The 19,512-nt window shown below is 46.8% G+C and overlaps 1 protein-coding gene across 1 annotated transcript in view; it reads left to right on the top strand.

The window, feature by feature from the left end:
- The window catches only part of MARCHF4 (membrane associated ring-CH-type finger 4), a 101,254-nt gene extending 82,518 nt beyond the window's left edge, over window positions 1–18,736 (top strand). The window contains exon 4 of the mRNA XM_063078010.1: window positions 18,369–18,736. Within this exon, the coding sequence (XP_062934080.1) occupies window positions 18,369–18,736 (368 nt within the window). The remainder of the gene's footprint in view (window positions 1–18,368) is intronic.
- The last annotated feature ends 776 nt before the right edge of the window (window positions 18,737–19,512 follow it).

Raw genomic sequence — 19,512 nt, 5'->3', positions numbered from 1 at the left:
TAGAGTTCCGCAGGTGCCTTCTCTGTGCATCAGTATGTGTGGGTATTATATATCCAATATGCTATACTGCTGTTTGGCAGAAGAATATCTATTAGCTAGAATTTGGCTGGACTGATGTTGATGTGCATTTCTTTGGGATCCTTTAATATTAGAAATCAGAAAGGCCTGTAGAGTACATACTGGTTGCGGGAGGCTGAGACCAGCCATCTTGCTGCTTCTCCATGCTAGCTAAGCCAATATGTCAACTCTGAGTCCAAGAGCCTTTTAACTACAGCACCTAGGCAGTGAAAGAAACAGACAGCCCAGGTCTGAAGGACTGTGAATGGGGAGGCATTTGACATTGATTCTAATTTACTTCCTCCTCCCACCAAACTCCCTTCCTACCCCTGCTGGGGCCTGGATTGTTGATGCCAAAAGTCAGGTGTGTCTCCATATGGAGGTTTACAGCAGCTCTGGCACTGGGGGGGAAGGAGGGGACAGCACTCCAGCTTCTTTTCATTCTCTTTCAGGAAGGCTCTAGATCAGTCCCTGATGCGTGCTTCTATGACACATGCTTCCCTGTCACATGGTGTATGAGTCAGTGTTGGATGCACAATCACAACAAACAATTCTAAAAATCACAGTGCCATACAATAAACATTTGTTTCCCATACCTGGGTTTGCGAGAGCTGTGGCTTGCTGGACTTGGCTGGGATTCTGGCTGTGCACTTGGTTCAGGCCTGCTCCCAGTGTCTCCTCATGCTTGGGACCCAGCCTAAAGGAGCAGGAACTAGAGGAGTATGATGTTCCCCTCACTGAGTGCAGGAGCACAAGACGACTGGTGGAAACTTGCAACACCTCTGTGCAGAACTGGCACATGGTCCCTTCTGCACACAGCCCATTAGCCAACGCAAGTCACCAATAAGCCCAACGTCAGTACGGTGATATCTTTATTTTTTAGGCTCAACTAGACATACAGACTCATGGTGACTAGCAGAGAGCACACTTGGCCTCGGATTCACTTAGGGGAAGGTAGGAAAGGACCCACAGCCTCCAGCATGCAAGTCTGGCTTACCTCTGTAGGGGAGTTCCTGCCATACTCCACATCCTAGTCCAGGGCCAGTCTCTTGGCTCCTACATGATAGCTCTGGAGTGAGGAGATGAGATCCACAGCAGTGAGTGTGGCATAGTTTCCAGGGTCCCTGAAAAAGTCATGCTCAGTTCAAGTCACTGTGCCCAGGGAAGCCAGCAGGCATTCACAGTGAAGCACCCACCAATCAAGAGTTAACCCCAACCCAGGCAATGTTGTCACTCAGCTGACTCTCCATCTTCATCAGATTTCTGAGGGAAAAGAGCCAGAAGGCCAACCCGGTGTCCAGTTTTTTTTTTTTTTTTTAACTTTTATTGAATCATAATTGATTATACATATTTTGGGGGTTCAACATTGACATATGTTGATCAAATCAATATTACTAGCATATATAGTTACAAACCATACTTATTCTTTATGCCCCTTGTCCAATCTCTCCCTATCCCCCTCTCCCTCCCCCCTCCCATCTCTGATAACCCTAGATTTCTTCTCTCCTTCTGAAAGAGTCATGGTTACTCTGTTGATTTGTTGCCTAGATGATCTGTCCAATGCTGAGAGGTGTGTTCAGGTCCCCCAATATTATCGTAGAGCAGATGCTTCTTCTGTCACTCTGGAATGGGCTTTGTGGAGAGAGACATCCTCTTCTTTTCTTTGGTCTCTGCTGGTTAATCTCCTTGTGTCAATGCACTCCGGTGGCTGGCAGACCATCTGCTTGGTGGTTGTGGCATCTAGCTGCTTTCACGGCAGCTGTGGTTACTGTGGTGCTGTGGTGGGCCACACACATGGAGGTGATGTTTTTGGCATGCTCCTTGGCGCTGGCAGTGTGCCTAGTTGTGGCGGGGGATCCGGTCCCTGGCTCCATACCTCAGGTCTCTGTGTGGGGCCCGAGGTGCTAGAGGGATGCCTGGTTGTGGGAGGGGGGTCCAGTTCCTGACCCCGTGCCTCAAGTCCCCAGGCAGGCCCCGAGGTGCTTGCAGTGTGCCTGGGCCAGAAGTAATTTTTTGTCCTTTGCTTACTTCTAAAATGGGGAACTTCCTGTGGGGACCAGCACTTGAGCTCTGTGGTTTAGCTAAATTGTTGCTTTGTTGTTGATTCCCTAGGGAAGGGCTTTTGTGCAGCTCAGGTTTCAATGGTTGACATTATAAGTACTTCCAGCTCTCCAGAGATCCAGTGCACCTGGGTTGTGTAGAAACCCTGATCTGGGCTTGAGTCTTTTCATCAGACTGCACCCCATGCCATTCTATATTCCTGACCAGTTTCTCTGAGTGGTCCATAGCTGATTGGGGTGCTGGTCAGCTGTCCTTGCTGTGCCCCACTGTTCCCCTGGTGGGCCTGTCTCCCCTACCACCTGTGCTGCAAACACTTTCCATGGGATGGGCCATCTGGTCCCCTGTGATGACTCACTGGCCTCTGACTGGCTCCTTTTTTTCAATTGTTCTGGCTCCTCACTCCTGTGTGGGTCCACGGGAACCCTATTTGTGGTCTTGCTGGCCTGGGGGCTACCAAGGCCTTCTTCTCCCCTGCCATCTCCAAGCAACTTCATGTGAAGAGCACAGCTGCAGCTTTTGCTAGCTCCTGCTCTGTGCACTCAGCAGCTCCAGCCTTAAAGTGGCCGTGGCACAAAATGGTCAGAGAGGTTTTTTTCTTTCTCATTGTGGCTTCTCCAACCTTGATGCACTCTGTAAGTCTCTCCTCCGCTTCCCCTGAGCTCTAGCGGCCCCATCTTGGCTGTCATTGCTTTTTTATAGTTGTAAATTGGTTGATTTGTGGAAGAGAATGATGCTGGGGACCGTCTATTCTGCCATCTTGACCAGAAGCCTCCAGTTTGTTCTGAGAGAAGGAGAAAGTGTCCCATCACCCTCTCCCACCACCTCCTGCCCCCATTCATGAACCTGGACCTCTGGCTACACAAACCTGACTTACTGAACTGATGAAAGGCAGAGAAGCCAGAACATGGAACAGACGCCTGGCCGGGCCTGCCACAGGAGGCACAACATGGTCTTTTAACTGCATGAAGATGGAAATATGGGCAAGAGAGCCATAGGGAATGCCTGTGTCACTTTTGAGGCACTCGCCCATTTCAAACCCTGATAAATTTGTTTGCTCCCATGCAAAAGGGGAAGCTTCCTTTCCAGAAGTCTTGACAGAGTGGAAGAAGATGATATGCAAGAGTGGGAAAAAGAAGAGGAGCCCCCCCAGCAGAGAGTGGGTAGAAGAGATGGTGAGAGAGGCAGGTATACTCAAGAAATGATGGCTGGATAGATGTTGAGTGAGAGGACCCGTATGCATAGAACCAAGCTCCTTGGATGGATGCGGCAATTCAGCTCCTGTATTAGAACATCATCGCCAGGAGAAAAAACTGAGTCTAGCCCTGTGTTCACTGAAACGGCTGAGTAAGAGAAGAGGAATAAGACCATCTGCTACTATAAGTCTCTGGACTTTATTTTTCAGATACCAAGAACAATTTGTCTATTCCCTAAGATTTTTAAATGGCCACAGATAGTAAAGAATATGAGTATACCTAAACGGATAGTTTTAATAAATTCTGGCTTGCAAAGGGAGAGTTCATGAAGGTGGGAGGGACTCAGAGGAGAAACTCTGCCAGGAGCCAGCAGCAGCTCAGCGGAAACTCTCTGCCCTGAAGCCAGGAGGGTGCCGAGCCTGGGGCCTGGCCTACTCGCTGCTCGTGAAGCCACATCAGCCCCCTCCATGGCTGTACCCATCCCTCTGGCTTCCAGGACAATCAGCAGTCAACAAGAAGACTCCAGAGCAATGACTCTCTCAGAGACTGACTATTAGTGCTCAGCAAAGGATTTCACCTGAAATGGTTGCCAGGAAAGGACTGGATTGGATGCAGCACAGTTCCAGGGTTGGGAACAGTGGCTCTGGACTTGGTCACGTCAGAGGGTTGTATATTTAATGATACAATCTGCCCCTACAGACAAAGCATCTCTTGGTTTAGAGTCCTAATTTCCTAGACCAGTGCATGCCACTGTGAAAGCCAGATGTAAGTTGCTGTGGACAGAACAAAACACCAAATCCCTTCCAGGACAGAGAGGAGCTGATTAAAGGTACAACAACCCTTAACAATAAGCAGGGTAAGCATTACGATCCATATGTAACAGGCAAGGAAAGGCTCAAAGGCTCAAAGGCTCCAGGTCACACAGCTAAACAAGTGGTGAGCTGAGGACTGGACAAAGAACCTCTGGCTCCAATTCCAGGGAACTTTCTGCTGCCTATTTCATCTCTGACTGCTCTGTGAAACCGCAAATGCAGAGCTTGGATGGGAAGGCAGCTCAAGGGGAAATTAACCCAGTAACACCTTCACCTACAAACTGCTGGTGGCAATCAGAAACTCAAAAACCCCGAGCTGCCTGGTCCTGTGTTCAGAGAATGGGAGGTTAGCTATTGTTGCACCTCCTTTTTGATCAGTGCTGTTCTGACACCAATTGAGAGAGAAGCAAATCAAGATGAAATTTGGATGGTTTATCTCCCAATGAGACACTCTGGTGAAAAGTACTTGAGGAGGGGGAAGCTAAATCTACTTATTAGCATGAACTCAGGGAATCCATTCATTCATTCAAAAATATTTATTGAGAGGGCACTGGGTATACGTACTCAAATGAGAGAGTCACCTGCTCTCGAGGATCTTACATCTCATGGGGGAGACAGATAAGGTAATCACTGATCCCCATGGAATAAGAGCTAGGACTGAGGTCTGGACACAAGGATGAGTGAACACGGGGAAGAGGACCCTGAATCAGAGAAGGCTCGGGATCGTTGTGTTCATTCATTCAGTGGCATTCATTGGCTGCCTCGTTTTGTTCCCCAAACCAGGGAATGTTAACAAACAGATGAATGAGACAGTCTCTTGTTCTCAAGGAGTTCACAGTCTACAAATAAGTGACAACATAGTGGGAGTCTGTACAAGGTACAGGAAGATGGAGCAGAGCAGAGAGCCATTGACTCTCTCTTGGGGGTGTCCAGGGAGGCTTGCTGAAGCGGGGAAGCCTCTCCTTGAGCTGGTTTCAAAAGATAAATAAAAACTTGCCCAGAAGAAGAGAGAACATCCCAGGCAGATGAACCTGCCTGCATAGAGACACAGAGACATGAGTGGATAAGGTGTGTTTAGAAAACCTTGGGAAGGTTTGTATGACTCCATGCAAAGAGTGGGAGTCTGTACAAGGTACAGGAAGATGGAGCAGAGCAGAGAGCCATTGACTCTCTCTTGGGGGTGTCCAGGGAGGCTTGCTGAAGCGGGGAAGCCTCTCCTTGAGCTGGTTTCAAAAGATAAATAAAAACTTGCCCAGAAGAAGAGAGAACATCCCAGGCAGATGAACCTGCCTGCATAGAGACACAGAGACATGAGTGGATAAGGTGTGTTTAGAAAACCTTGGGCAGGTTTGTATGACTCCATGCAAAGAGCCAGGGTGGGAGGTGGGTGGTGGGCGATGGGGTTGGGCAAGTTGGCAGGGGCCAAATCCCACATGGTCATGAGTCATGTGCTAAGCAACTCAGACTTTACTCTGCTCGTGATGGGGAAGCATTGATACAATTTTAAACAGGAAAGACATTTGATCAGATATGTATTTTATTTTTATTTTTTGGTGGCTGTCTGGTACCGGGATCCAAACTGATCTAAGTGGCCAGCCCCACGTGTGTATTTTAAACGGATAACTCTGGCAACTGTGGGAAGAAGGGGTAAGAGCTGGAGGAAGAGAGAGACAGGTTGGAAAATGCTTGTAACAGTCTGAGCAAGAAGCAGAGAGATGCAACATGGTGGCAGTGGGGAAGCAATGCAGGGAATGACCTTGAGAGGCACTTGGGGTGCGGACTACATAAGTGTGCCTGGACCCCTTCTAGGAGGGTGGGAGCCCTGGGCTCTGGCTTGAGTGGGGACTGGGTACCACAGCTGAGCCTGAGAATGTGGTGGGCAATGGGGGGACCAATAGGGAACAAGAGGGTATATCCTTGGCAAAAGGACCATCTGGGACCTAAAATCCAGTCAGAGAGGCAAGAGCCAGTTCCTAAGCCAAGAATCTGCAGTAGAAGAGAAACCAGACACAGGGAGTAGTACATCATGGACTGCAAAGAGGAGAAGGCCATGTCAGGAAAGGTCTCCTTGTCAGAATAGAAAGAGGCAGAGGGCCTTTTACAGCATATAAGTGGCCCCTTCCTGTGACAGAGAGAAAGATTTGGAGGGTATCAAGCTGGTTCCAACAAGGGTTGGTGACTAATGGGATGGGAGAGGGGGGTGACAAGGGAGAGTTAAGAATCTCTAGTGCATGCCCAGGTTTCTGTAGGCAGTTGAATAATAAGACTTGAAGACAGATTTGGAAGTCAACAATAAGAGGTGGTTGAAGCTGTGGGTTTTGAAGAGATGATGCAAAAGTGTTCGGACAGTAGGTGGCTAAGAACAGAGGAGTGGGGGACATTAAACATTTAAGGGATGGATGGAGACAGAAATGAGAAAAAAATAGGAGGAACCAAGTCACAGAACCCAAAGTGGCGGATTTCCAGAGTGGCTAACATGGTACTACAGAATGGCCCAGAACCTGGGGCCATGTATTGCTTACTACCCCCGTGACCTTGAGTGATTTGTACAACCTCTTTCTGCATCCTTGTCCTCATCTGTGAAATGGGATAAAAATACCACCCTCAGCGAGTTGTTAAGATCATTGAATAAGACAGTGCGTGCAAAGGAGCAGGCACTGATGAGCACCAGTGGTCAGCGCAGGAGGCACTCAAGCATGGTAGTTAACCTCGTAGTGGGCACTTAGTAAAGGTTTACCGAAACTGTTAAAATATGAATCCAGTCACAGACTAGAGATGGAAATAGCCTGGCTCCATGTCCTCACATAATTAAGAGTCTGTTCTTTTTTGGAGCAGCACCTTTTCTTGAAGGTTCTTGGTTCCCTCACTCATAGCCCCTCCATGAGAAGATCTGATTATATCTAATGTCCTCGTTCCACCTGCCTCCTCTTCCGTCATCTCTAATGACACTGTCTGCTGCAGCAGAGAAGCTGACAGAGCCTCCCAGCAAACAAATGGGGCATTCTCTGCTCCAGTGGGTCAAGTTATTAGGATTTAACAAGAGCAAATTAATTAAAGGCTTTGGTACCAAAAAACTTTTTTCTTTTTTATTACTCAGACCTAAGAGATTGGTCATCAAAAGTCAGTTCTACAAAACTGAGGACCTCATCGTCCCTATGTTTGTGCTTTGCTTGTGAGTGGACAGGGTCAGGGGAAGGTAGGGGAGGAATGTTTCTGAGATTATGTCCAAAGCTTTAAAATGGTAGAATATGGTAATTAACAAGATTAGATAAAAATTTTTTGTTAAAGCTTTCTCTGTGTGCAGTTCCTTGAGGTTCTTTCCAGTGATTTAGAGATGCCTGGCCCTTGCCCTCTGAGCTAAAGAGATTTATATTTCACTCTATAGCAGACAGCCAGGAGGTGGGGGTAGGAGAATTGTAAAAACATTTTTTTATTCAAAACTAATTTTAATTCACATTAACTAAAAAAAACACACATATTGTATATGCCACAACGATTCCTTTATTTCTTCTCTCTTTCCAGCTAGAAATGACCCCACTCATCAAACTGTTTAATTCCCTGACTAGGAAACCTTGTGGTGAAGCAGAAGGAATAAAGAGGCATAAGAGCTATGTCTGAAGACCAGATTAGTCACTAACTACCTCTTTGACTTTGGGCAAGTTACTTCCTCTCTCAGTAACTAGTTTCCTTATCTATGAAATGAGTGGGTTGAGTCTGATAACAGCCAATGTCTTCTCAGGTCTGATATCCTAGGATTTTGAAGTTATTTCTACTGGGAGAAAATGTCACAGCCTCAGTGGCCACAGTGGCTGTGGGGACCTCCAGTAATGTCAAGCCAGGCCAAACAACTGACACGAGCAGCATTAACCACATTAATGGGCAAGATGATGCTCAGTCCATGTCCTGTTATCTGCATGTGGCATCTCCAGTTTTCCGGATTAGCTGTTAGCTTGTATACCGCCCACCTGGGGCTTCCTATGCATGGCCACCTCTCTCCACAGCTGAACTGCTGGAGGCTCAGAGGATGAAGACCACTAATTTAGAAGCAGATATGCCAAGTGAGCACTGTCCTCTTCAAAGGAGACTCCTTGGGAGGCACTTCACTTACACTTATGCCAGTTATGTTGACCAGGCTCAAAATATTTTAGGAACACCTCTTGGGACTTGTCCTCGGCACAGAACAGATTTCAGCAGTGATATGTCTGTCCTTTGATAGTGGGCTTGTGGCTAGAAATAGACCCAATATGATAAATAAGGTGGATTAGTACATTTTGGGAACTTCATGAAATGTGCCAGTAAGCCACAAAATGCTCTTCTCTTGTGGCCTCTAACTTAGCACTGAAGGTGTATTAGTTAGAGTGACTTCAGCAGATATTTAAAAAATAAGCCCCCAAATGTCAGTGGTTTAACCTATGTTAAACCAGAAGTTCCTGAGCAGAGGGATATTCTCCTCCACACAGTGATTCAGGACCCAAGCTCCTTCCATCTTATAGCTCACAGCCCCTTAAGGCTGTTGAGGCTTTTGCCTCCAGCTAGTAGAAAAAGAGAACATGAATAAGGCAACCCCTTCCCTGCCCCCACTTTTTCCTCTCAATGCCTATTTTTCAAAACTTGGCCTGACTCAAGTTCACATTCAATACTAGTCACCTGGCTCCACTGGGGTGCAAAGGGCTGGAAAATGTAATTTCTTCTCAGTGGCAATTCTATATAAGGAAGGGGAGTGTGGATTTTTGGTGGACAGTTAGCCATTGCTATCACAGAAGGCCTATCCCATCGAGAAATTCCCAGAAATGTTCTGAGCCAGGATAGCCCAATAGGAGAAAATACCCTAATTCCCAAGGGTAATATTTTAAAGTCTCAAGGATTTTATTTTTTTTAATTATTATTTTTTTTTTGTCTTTTTGTGACCAGTAAGGGGATCGCAACTCTTGGTGTGGTGTTGCCCGCACCGCGCTCAGCCAGTGAGCGCACCGGCCATTCCTGTATGGGATCCAAACCCGGGGCGGGAGCGCCGCTGCGCTCCCAAGCGCTGCACTCTCCCGAGTGCGCCATGGGGGCCGGCCCAGGATTTTAAAAGTCAAAACTCTTTGGATATAGAAATTTTGGCCTGTCTGCTTAAATAAACAACTTTTGTAACTTTATAATAACTTTTATAAAGTTATCAACCTAAACAACAAACAGAGAGGCTCTCTAAAAGAAAATGATGTTTATTTGGGAAAGGGGCATTGCAAGGGGAATACATGTACCATAGTAAACTATGTGGGCATTCAGGGAGGTAAAGGAAGACAAATGGTTTTAAATGAAAAATGAGAAACAAAAGACAGAAGAATAAGAAAAAAATAGAATTAAAAAAAGGAATTTAAAAAAGAACAAAAAAGGAAAAATGAAGATGATTACATAATTGTTTTGTGATAATTATCCTTGGCTACAAGGATCAATAACAAGGGTGATGCCAGTAGAGGTTGGATGGGCAGTTGCTAGGCAGATGTCCTCATAAGTATTTTCTATGTGAGGTTGTGATGGCCTTTGTCATAGTTATCATTTTTGAGTGAGAACTCTCCCTTCATGGTCTTCCCTGGCTCTATTTGTCAGGTATGGTTTTTTTTTTTTCTAACACAAGTGACTTTATTTTGATTCTGACAACTTTTACAAAGAACAGACTGGCCACACCTGTGAGAAGCATGAAGATGTACCCTAGAGAATATTGAGCAGAGGGTGGCATTGCCAATCTGGCATTTCATAGCAGCATCCCCTGAACCCACCAAAAATAGCTCGTTATATTTATTTATATAAGATGAAGTCACATGATACTTATTTAATAATAATGATAAAATAATAACTAACAATTATTATTCATTATGTCCAAGTACCACAAAAAGTGTTTTGTGTGCTTTAAAAGCATTATTTTATTTGTTCCCTACAACCACGTGATGGAGTTACTATTTTGATGCCCATTTTCCTGATGAGAAACTGAGGATAGTAGGTAAATCACTCCAAGGTCATACAACTAGAATTCAATCATCTGATGCCAAAGCCTACATCCTTAGCCACTCTGTTAGAACAATGTAACACATATATTAAAACACAGATTGCAAGACATCTTACTATGAATTCAAATAGAAATTGTACATGCACACATTTTAACAAAATTATCTCCTCCAGAGCTGCTCACTGTTGGGGGGAGCATGTGACCTGGAACATGGAGGAGGAAGTGGCCCCAGACACATGGCACTGTTCTGTTTCAGATGCACCTACATTTATGTCCCACTTCATGGACAAGGTGCATGTCCTTGGGCAAGACATTTAGCCTCTGTGAGCTCAGTTTCCCCCTTTTGTAAAGTGGAGATAATATCACCTACCTCATAGGGTGGGAAGTAGCCTATATTTGCAAAACCCTTTTAAAGTGATGGAACGTAGTAAGCATTCAATAAATATGGACTATCGTCACCATTGCCATGACACTCATCATCACTGCCCAGCACTGACACTACCCAGAGTGGCCGAGGAATGCAGTTTCATCAGCATCTGTCAAATTAGGGAGAGCTCTGAGCCTCACAAGGAAACCCCCACAGAAAAAATCCACAGTATCGTAAGATATAACTTCACAAACACACTTCCAGGAATGAACCCCTCAGTTATACCAATGGTGGTATATTTGGGGCTCCACATTTCTTTCTCCCATCCACTCCTACTGAGTTAAGCTTACATTATTGCAGAATGTTTTATAGCTTCTTGGCACAGGGCTTCTCACAGGTCGCTGCACTGCCCTGGGTAAGCAGAGTGACCAGGGTAGTTCTGACTCAGACGCATTGAGAAATACTCTGTGCAGGGCCGGCCCGTGGCTCACTCGGGAGAGTGCGGTGCTGATAACACCAAGGCCCTGGGTTCGGATCCCATATACGGATGGCCGGTTCGCTCACTGGTTGAGTGTGGTGCTGACAACACCAAGTCAAGGGTTAAGATCCCCTTACCGGTCATCTTTTAAAAAAAAAAAAAAAAAAAAAAAAAAAAAGAAATACTCTGTGCAGCTTCACAAAGGTCAACTGGCCCAGCAGGGACCCTGCTAGGAAGAGGACTCTGACAGCGTCACCTCCAAGGGGATGCCCACCCCCTGGGTACTGACAAGGCATGGAAGGAATGGAAACAAAAGGGAAGGCGACTTCCCATTTGTCCTCATTGATGCTTTCAGCATCTTTTGTCCTTGGAGTCATTATTGCTGGAAGCATTCAAGTCAAGGTGAAGCTGCCCAAATGGGGCCCCTGGATCCACATCTCACCACCTCCTCAAGGAGGCCCCTGGAAGTATAGGCAGGCCACACCTAGGAGAAGCATCAAGATGCACCCCAGGAGAATATTGGGCAGGTGGTGGCATTGCCAATCTGGCATCTCCCAGCAGCACCCCCTGAGCCCACCCAAAGCAGCTGGTTATATTTATCTCTTTTCTGATAGGTTCTTTACCTTTTTTTCCGATGGCTTGCCTGATGGGTTCTTCAGTCCAGAGTCTGCCCAGAGCTGGGCCCTTGAAGGGTCAAAAGATGAGTATTTGGCATGGTGGGGCTTCAGGATCAGACACAAGATCTCACCCCACAACTGTCGGACAGACAGTGGGGAATTCTGCAGGAGAGGGGAAGGCCCCTCAGCTGGCACTGCTGATGGCTCTGGGTGGTGGGGGAGGCACAGGTGGGAGGGCGTGTGTACATGTCTATAGAATCAGTTGGTCTCTAGAGTGCTTTTCACTCTAGCTAGTTATTCATCTACAAACAATGACTCAGCCTAAGCATCGGGAAGCAGAACATTTAGGAGATGGAAGAGCAGATGCTTGTGTTGGGGACGGAGTTGGCAATGAGGAAGAAGAGGGCTTTTTCTGTGTCCTGGAATCTCCCCCACAGGAGCCCACTTTACTGATGAGAAAACTGAGGCTCAGAAAGAGGAAGCTGCTAACCTAAAGCCACACGGCAAATAGGTGGCAGACACCCTGAATATCTAATACATGCTTGTTGTGAGTTAACTCTAAATTGTGGGGTCCAAAGTCCTTCGGGTCTAGGAAAAGAAGTATCTGTTTCTTCATTCGCCTTACATTTCCATGTCTGTCACCTCTGAAAGGAGAGTATTTTTCAAAATTATTTATATCCATTTTTTTTGGATCAAAATTTAGAGCCTTCTATGAGGAAGCGGGCAGGGATAAGAACCATGTTCTAGGCAGTGCTACCCAGTGGTCTACACTCAGGCAGCATCAGCATCACCAGAGACTGCTTAGCAACGCAGATTCTTAGGCCTCACCCCAGACCTACTCCTTCTTTCCCACCTCTTCAACCCTGCCCATGCCACCTGCCCCTATCAGATGAGCCCCACCCACTTCTCCCCATTTTTTATATTCTGTCACCCAAGGAATCAATAAATAATTTGTAGTGCAGGAAGAAGAGGGAGGGCTGAGGAGGTGGATGTAAATGAGGTAGTTTGTGCTTTTCTAACTTTTGCCAAACAAGCATTATCTATAAAAACAGGTGCACCTTCCTCCCCTTCAGCCAACTATCCATTAAAATGGTTTAATTACTTCCTGAACACTAGACAGTTAGATAATTAGAAGGCAGCGTTCAGACCAAAAACTTAAGCCACTCTCTTCAATCAGGGTAAAACTGTCTGATCAAGAAGTTAATTAAAAATCAAGTGTGGTGGCTCTTACTGGAAGGGTTGGTTTGGAGCTTCAAAAGATCTCACTTCCCTCCTTGGCCCATAACTCCTCCATTATCACCAGGGCTCCTGGTGTCGTGTTAGCTGCCCAAGACTCAACCAGACCTGGCCCCTGCCCTCAAGGGGCTTACCTTCTGGAAAAGAGAGCATAGCAATGTTCAAACAAGGTTTGTAGAATACATGACCATCTTCAGTGCCAAGGGTGAATAGGTACATATCCAAAAGGTTGACAGAAATAGTGGGAGTTGGCACATTTGGGAGAGAGTAAGAGATTGGGACAGACAGGAAGTCTCTGTGTCCAGAATCTGTTGGACCAGGTCAGGCGGTCCACAGGTGGTCTTCAGGAGATTTATGAACCCCCTAAAATTATAAGCACAACTTAGGTGTCTATTTTTTCCCCCCAGGGAGATGATCCTTCCCTTTTATCAGATCCCCAAAGAGGTGTGACCCCAACAAAGGGCTGGGAACCACTGAGACGCTCTGTCTTTAACAAACCCCTGAAGACTCGGGCGAAGTGCAATTTCAGGAACTGTTGGAATACTGGAGGGAAGAGGGGCCATGGTGGCTGCTCTTGTCTCCCGGAATCACAGTGTGTTGGTGTTCACATGCAGTCCCTCTGCTTTTCCTTGTGGAGACTGGGGTGACTCATCGCCGTTTGCTCCTGTGAGCCAGCTTCTCCTGCGAGGGCAAGGCCAGTGCCCTGGAGTTTCATCGGCTGCAGGATGAGTCCCAGCGCACCTCACATCCCAACCATCTCACTCACCATCGCAGAGCCCAGCCCCCCGGCCGTCCTCGCGGTGTGACGATCACTTTTGCTTGCTCTGCTCATCCCTTTGTCTGACCCTATCTTCCCAGCCCTTCACCGCGCCCTCCGGACCTCCTGCTCCATCACTGGAAACCTCTTCTCTGGGTTCCCTTCGTCTTCCTGTAAGAAAAGCATGGCTGTCTCCTGACACCGTTTCCCTCGTGGTCGTCTCCAGTGGTGGCTGCTCTTTTTTCCGCACACTGTATTCTGAGGGGTCTGGAGGTGGGTCCGGGTCATTCTTGCTCCCCATTACCACATCCAAACTGCCTCTCTTCTGTGGCCCTTCAGAAGCCCTAGCCCCTTTGCAGTGCCTGGCATCTTTCTTTACCATCCCTTTTCCCTTCTTGGTGCTGCTGGCTACTGACCACCTCCTCAGTCCTCACTTTCCTGATGCACCTGGCTCAGACACTCCCTCCCACCGTTCCTGTCTTCAGCATCTGTATAGATTAACGGTTCATGCCCTTGGAGGCTTTTGGAAATGTATGCGGTTGGTTTATTTTGTAATGTAGTTGTGCTCCAGCATTTATATTGAAATGTATATTGTTTTGTTATAAATGATTTCCTCTGTGTTTTTCTTTACAGTAGCTGTTAGGGTATTGTCTTAGTCTGTTTTCTGCTGCTATGACAGAAAACCAGAAACTGGGTAATGTATAAACAATAGAAGTTTACTGGGCTCACGGTTCTGGAGGCTGGCAAGTCTAAGAGCATGATGCTGCATTTGGCAAGGGTCTCATCCCATGGCAGAAGGCAGAACGAGGAAATGCAAGCACAAGGCAGAAGAAATTGAGCCAAACTCATTCTTTTATCAAGATAACTAACTCACTCCCAAGATAACGGTATTAATCCATTCATGAGGGCTCCGACCTAATCACCTCTTAAAGGTCCTGGCTGTTAACACTGTCACAATGGTAATTAAATTTCAACATGAGTTTTGGAGGGGATATTCAAACTATAGTGGGAATTATATTAATTTTTTTAAAAAAAGAAACCATAGTAGATAATAGTGTCTTATGAATTTCATTTCAGGATAGGAAAGAGGACATTGAAACATATTTGTTATAAAAAGGGGGCATTTGGTCTGACAGCACTGTGCATGGCTGATGCAGATAATCTATTCAACTCCTTGGCTTCCCAGTTATTCCAATGATCTTTTCCTCTAGCCCACCTCAGCCCCTAATCAAGTGGTCACCCCCTGGAATCCTCATCACCAGTCACCACACGACTCCCTAAATCTGGATTTAAGCAATCCACTCTCTGACCATCATCCCCCAATCTCAGTAGTTCACCAACTCCAGCAATTCTCCAACCTCATAGAGACCTCCTGGCACTGACTTTATCACTTTCCATCTTTCATTGTTCCTTATTCCTTTTGTGTCCCCACTTCCTTCCTCCCCAGCTTAGGCTCCATGGTTCAGCTTGACCACTCCCTTGCAAACATGCATAATTCTCATGTCCACTTGTCTGGAAAAACAGTCCATGCTACTTAAACCCAACTTTCTTTTTACTCCACACATGCCCCTGAGCAAGAAGTTGAAGGTGTGGAGGAAAATCACACAGCCAATGACTAGACTCATGACAGATTTATGGCTACAAATTTCAAAGGGACACTCGCCACAGTGAGGTAATTGTACGCATCTCTCTTGTAAATTCATTCTCCTACTTTCCAAGATAATTATTTCCCACTTTCTCCTCTCTCCACAAATCTTCAACACTTTCTCCCTTATCCCTTCCACCTCAGCTGGTGACTTCATGAGAGACAAAGAGGCATTTGGATTAGAACTCCCTGATTTTCCCACTATCACTTCTATCATCCTACCTCCATCTGTGGCCACCAAGCCAATGGCCACTTATCATTTTACTTGAGCTGATCTCTCAACAGTATTTAAAAGAGTTATCACAGGGCCGAGCCCGTGGCACACTCGGGAGAGTGCAGCGCTGGGAGTGCAGCGACACTCCCGCCGCGGGTTCGGATCTTATATGGGAATGGCCGGCGCACTCACTGGCTGAGTGCCGGTCACGAAAAAGACAAAAAAAAAAAAAAAAAAAAGAGTTATCACACTCTCTTTCTTGAAACGCATCATTCTCTAGACTTCTGTATCTCCCCACTTTCTGGTCTTGCTTCTACCCCATTTGTTGCTTCTTCAGAGCTTCCTTTTTGGGCTCTACCCCACCAAAGCCTCCCTCAAAACTCTAAATGTCAGAAGTCCAGGGCTCTGTCATTGGCCCTCTTTTCTCCCCAGGAGATTTCAGCCATTCCAAAGGGTTCAAATTCCACCTGTCTTAGTCCATTTTGTGCTTCTGTAAAGGAATACTGGAGACTGGGTAATTTATAACTAACAGAAATTTACTTCTCATGGTTCTGGAGGCTGGGAAGTCCAAGATCAAGGTGCCAGTATGACGTGAGGGCCTTCTTGCTGCATCCTCACATGACAGAAGGCAGAAGGGCAAGAGAGACAAACTCCCTCTGTCTAGCTCTTTTATAAAGGCACCTAATTCCATTCATGAGGGATGAGCCCTCATGGCCTAATCACTTTTTAAAGGCCCCATCCCTTAATACTATCACATTGGCAACACCTGAATTTTGGAGGGGACACATTCCAACCATAGTGCCACCTCTATACCCATGACTTCTATTTTCAGACCAGACTTATCTTTAAGCTTCAGACTCATGTATCCAATTGCCCACCTGACCCTTACAGTTAGATTTCTATCAGACATTTTAAATTTACCATAACCAATATATAAATATTAATTACTGAAGTAGGCTGAGCAATGGCCCCCAAAGACATCCAGGCTCTAATTTCTGAACGTGTTAATGTTACCTTATATGGAAAAAGGGACTTTGCCAATGTGATTGATTTAAGGATCTTGAAATGGAAAGGTTATTCTGGATTATTCAGGTAATCCCTTACTGTAATCACGAGCATTCTGTAAGAAGGAGGCAGAAAGAGATTTGATGACAGAAGAGAGCATAAGATGTGACAACAGAAGAAAGAGGCTGGAGTAATGCAAGGAACAGGCAAAGCATGAAGGCAACTTCTAGAAGCTGAAAAGGCAAGGAAAGATGCTCCCCTCAAAGCCTCCAGAAAGAACCAGAAGGCGCCCAGCTGACCCCTTCACTTTAGGCCAGTGAGACTGATTTTAGACTTCTGATCTCCAGAACTGTAAGAGAATACATGTGTGTTGTATTAAGACACCAAATGTGTGGTCATTTGTTATAAGCAGCAATAGGACACTGATACAGTCACAGCTGCCACCACTACATAAATCCATATCCCTGACCCTGGTGCCCTCCACATCCTAGCAAATGGCACCCCTACCTATGCAACTGATGAGGCCAAAGCTTCAGAGTTCTCCAGATTTTTCTCTTCACTTACACCTCACCTGTCAAGCCTGCCAGCTCTACCTCTGATACCCATTCTGACTCCAACGATTTCCCGCTGTCTCCACTCCTATGACCCAAGTCTAGGCTGCAATCACTTCCAACCTGAATCACTACATCCCTTCCTGCTTGATCTTCTGCTCCTACTCTTGTCCCTCTTCAGTTGATTGTTCCCTCATGAGCCAGAGGGAACTTTATGAAGGTCACATCATTCCCCCTTTTAAAACCCTTCAATGACTTCCCATTATACTCAGGAAGAAATGCAAATTCCTTGGCATGACCTACAAGGCCCTATAATAGATTGTCCTCTGCCCACCTTATCTCCCTCCACTTCCCCACTCATTCACTGCAGTGGTCACACTGACTTTCTTTCTGACCCTTGTTCATTCCATTCCCATGTCCAGCCTTTGCATTTGCAGTTCTTACCGTTAAAGTGCTCTCTCTCTCTGGATCTTTGCCTGGATCCCTTCTTATCGGTTAAGTCTGAGCTCAAATATTGCTTCCTCCAAAAGGCCTTTCCTACTATCCTTGCTAAAACAGGACCCTCAATGCCTGAAGCCAATGGCTATTTAACCCTATTTTATCTTCCTCATAGCATTTGTCAACACTGGAAATAGTCTTATTGGTTTGTTTACATATCTGTTGTGTGTCTCTCCACTAGATTGTAAACTTTTTGAGGGCAGAACTCTGCCTGTCCTGCTCACTGCAGTATCCCCAGTGCTTGGCACACAGTTGGAACAATTAATATTTATTTGCCTTGTTGCCTGCTGTTGCTTGTTTCCACTCTACCACTGCTTCTGGCTAATATGACTGCATCAAAACAATCTCTCCCTGGGATGTTTGTATTTTGGCAGCATTGGACTATTTGTGCAAAGAGCTAACCAGTGGAATTTCAGACATCACTCAGCAGGTATGGAATGACCATGTGTTTCTTTTACGGTGCCTTTAAAAGCACATGATTCATTCAGCATCTGCTTAGTCCTGAGTGCCATGGGTATATAACAGAGGGAGGAAAGGATATTTACATTATGCCTTAATTGATGAATTTGGATTGTTTAAGCCAAGAAAGGGGCAGAGAAGCAGGCAAAGACATTGCATGTAGGTGCTCAACTGTTGCATGAACTTGGTGTGGTGGCCCCTCTACCTTCTACCTACTGAAGACTTGGTGAGCCTGGGAGTCTGGGGATGGCAATCATGTGGCTCAGAGACGGATGGTAGAGTTGAAAAGCACAAATCACACCAATAAAAACCCAGCTCACCCCAACACCTGTATCCATTTGTAAATTAAGGGAGATGGTGGTTTTCTCCCAGCAGTGGCCAGCTGTCTCTGACTTGACCTTTGTTTTTCTCCTCTCTCTGCTGCCGTAGGTCTCATCATTCATGAGGGACCCTCCGTGTACCGCATCTTTAAACGGTGGCAGGCTGTCAACCAGCAGTGGAAAGTGCTGAACTATGACAAGACAAAAGACCTGGAGGATCAAAAGGCAGGAGGCAGGATAAACCCCCGGACCTCCTCATCCACCCAGGCCAATATCCCCTCCTCTGAAGAGGAGGCAGCAGGCACCCCTGCCCCTGAGGAGGGCCCTGCCCGGGCCACCAGCCACCCCTCAGCTCCTCTGTCCCAACACCACTGTGCTTACACCATCCTGCACATCCTGAGTCACTTGAGACCTCACGAACAGCGGAGCCCCCAGGGCGGCAGCCGAGAGCTCGTCATGAGAGTGACGACGGTGTGAAAGGAGAGACTTGGGAGGAAGGCTGTGACCGTGCCAGAGAAGGAGGCTGGGCTGGGAGGGGGCCAGGGAGCAGGCAAGTGGAGTCCAGGTGGCACCCCGGGGGCCAGAACAGAGAGAGCAGGCAGAGGGTAGTGGGCCTCGAGGGAGCTGGGGAGCAGGGGCAGAGCTGGAGAGGGGCTGGCACCTGAAAGGGTTCTGTGATTTACAGTCAGTCAGTGCCATTCTCCAACAACAATAGCAATGAAAACCAATACAAATCAACAACAAAGTGCAATACGGTCTGAACCTTACCGAATAGAACAGAATCATCCAGGTGTACCCATCGGCAAGGCACAGGGTGAAGCAGAGGCTGTGGGTTGGCCTGGGTGGTGTGGCGGTGCCCACAGGCACATGTGCAGCAGAGAGGGAATGAAAAGGGGATTGAGGGGAAAAGCATGTGTCACCTGCTCTGTTTTAACCTTGAGTTTGTCTTTGTTTCTCCCTGGGCCATCTCCTGTGGCCGTTGGGGGAGGGGGAGGGACGGGTGTGGGCTGGCAGGGAGGACATATGCCTTTGGGCTTCTGGGCTCACCTGGGGGGGAGGGCAGGACTCACGGATTCACATGGCTTTAGGGACTCTGGGGTGGTTGATGCAGGGAGGGAGACGTTGTGAGTGGCCAGAGGGAGGTGTATGTCTCCTCCCTTAAGCACCTTCCAAACTGGAACTCCTAATTTCAGGTAGTCTCAAAGAGGGTGTAGGTTTGGAGATGGGTGTCTTTCTGTGCCCTTGTTACTTTA

This window comes from Cynocephalus volans, chromosome 1, assembly GCF_027409185.1.
Source record: "Cynocephalus volans isolate mCynVol1 chromosome 1, mCynVol1.pri, whole genome shotgun sequence".
In the NCBI taxonomy this organism is placed as follows: domain Eukaryota; kingdom Metazoa; phylum Chordata; class Mammalia; order Dermoptera; family Cynocephalidae; genus Cynocephalus; species Cynocephalus volans.
This window is presented reverse-complemented; position numbering and strand designations above follow the sequence as displayed.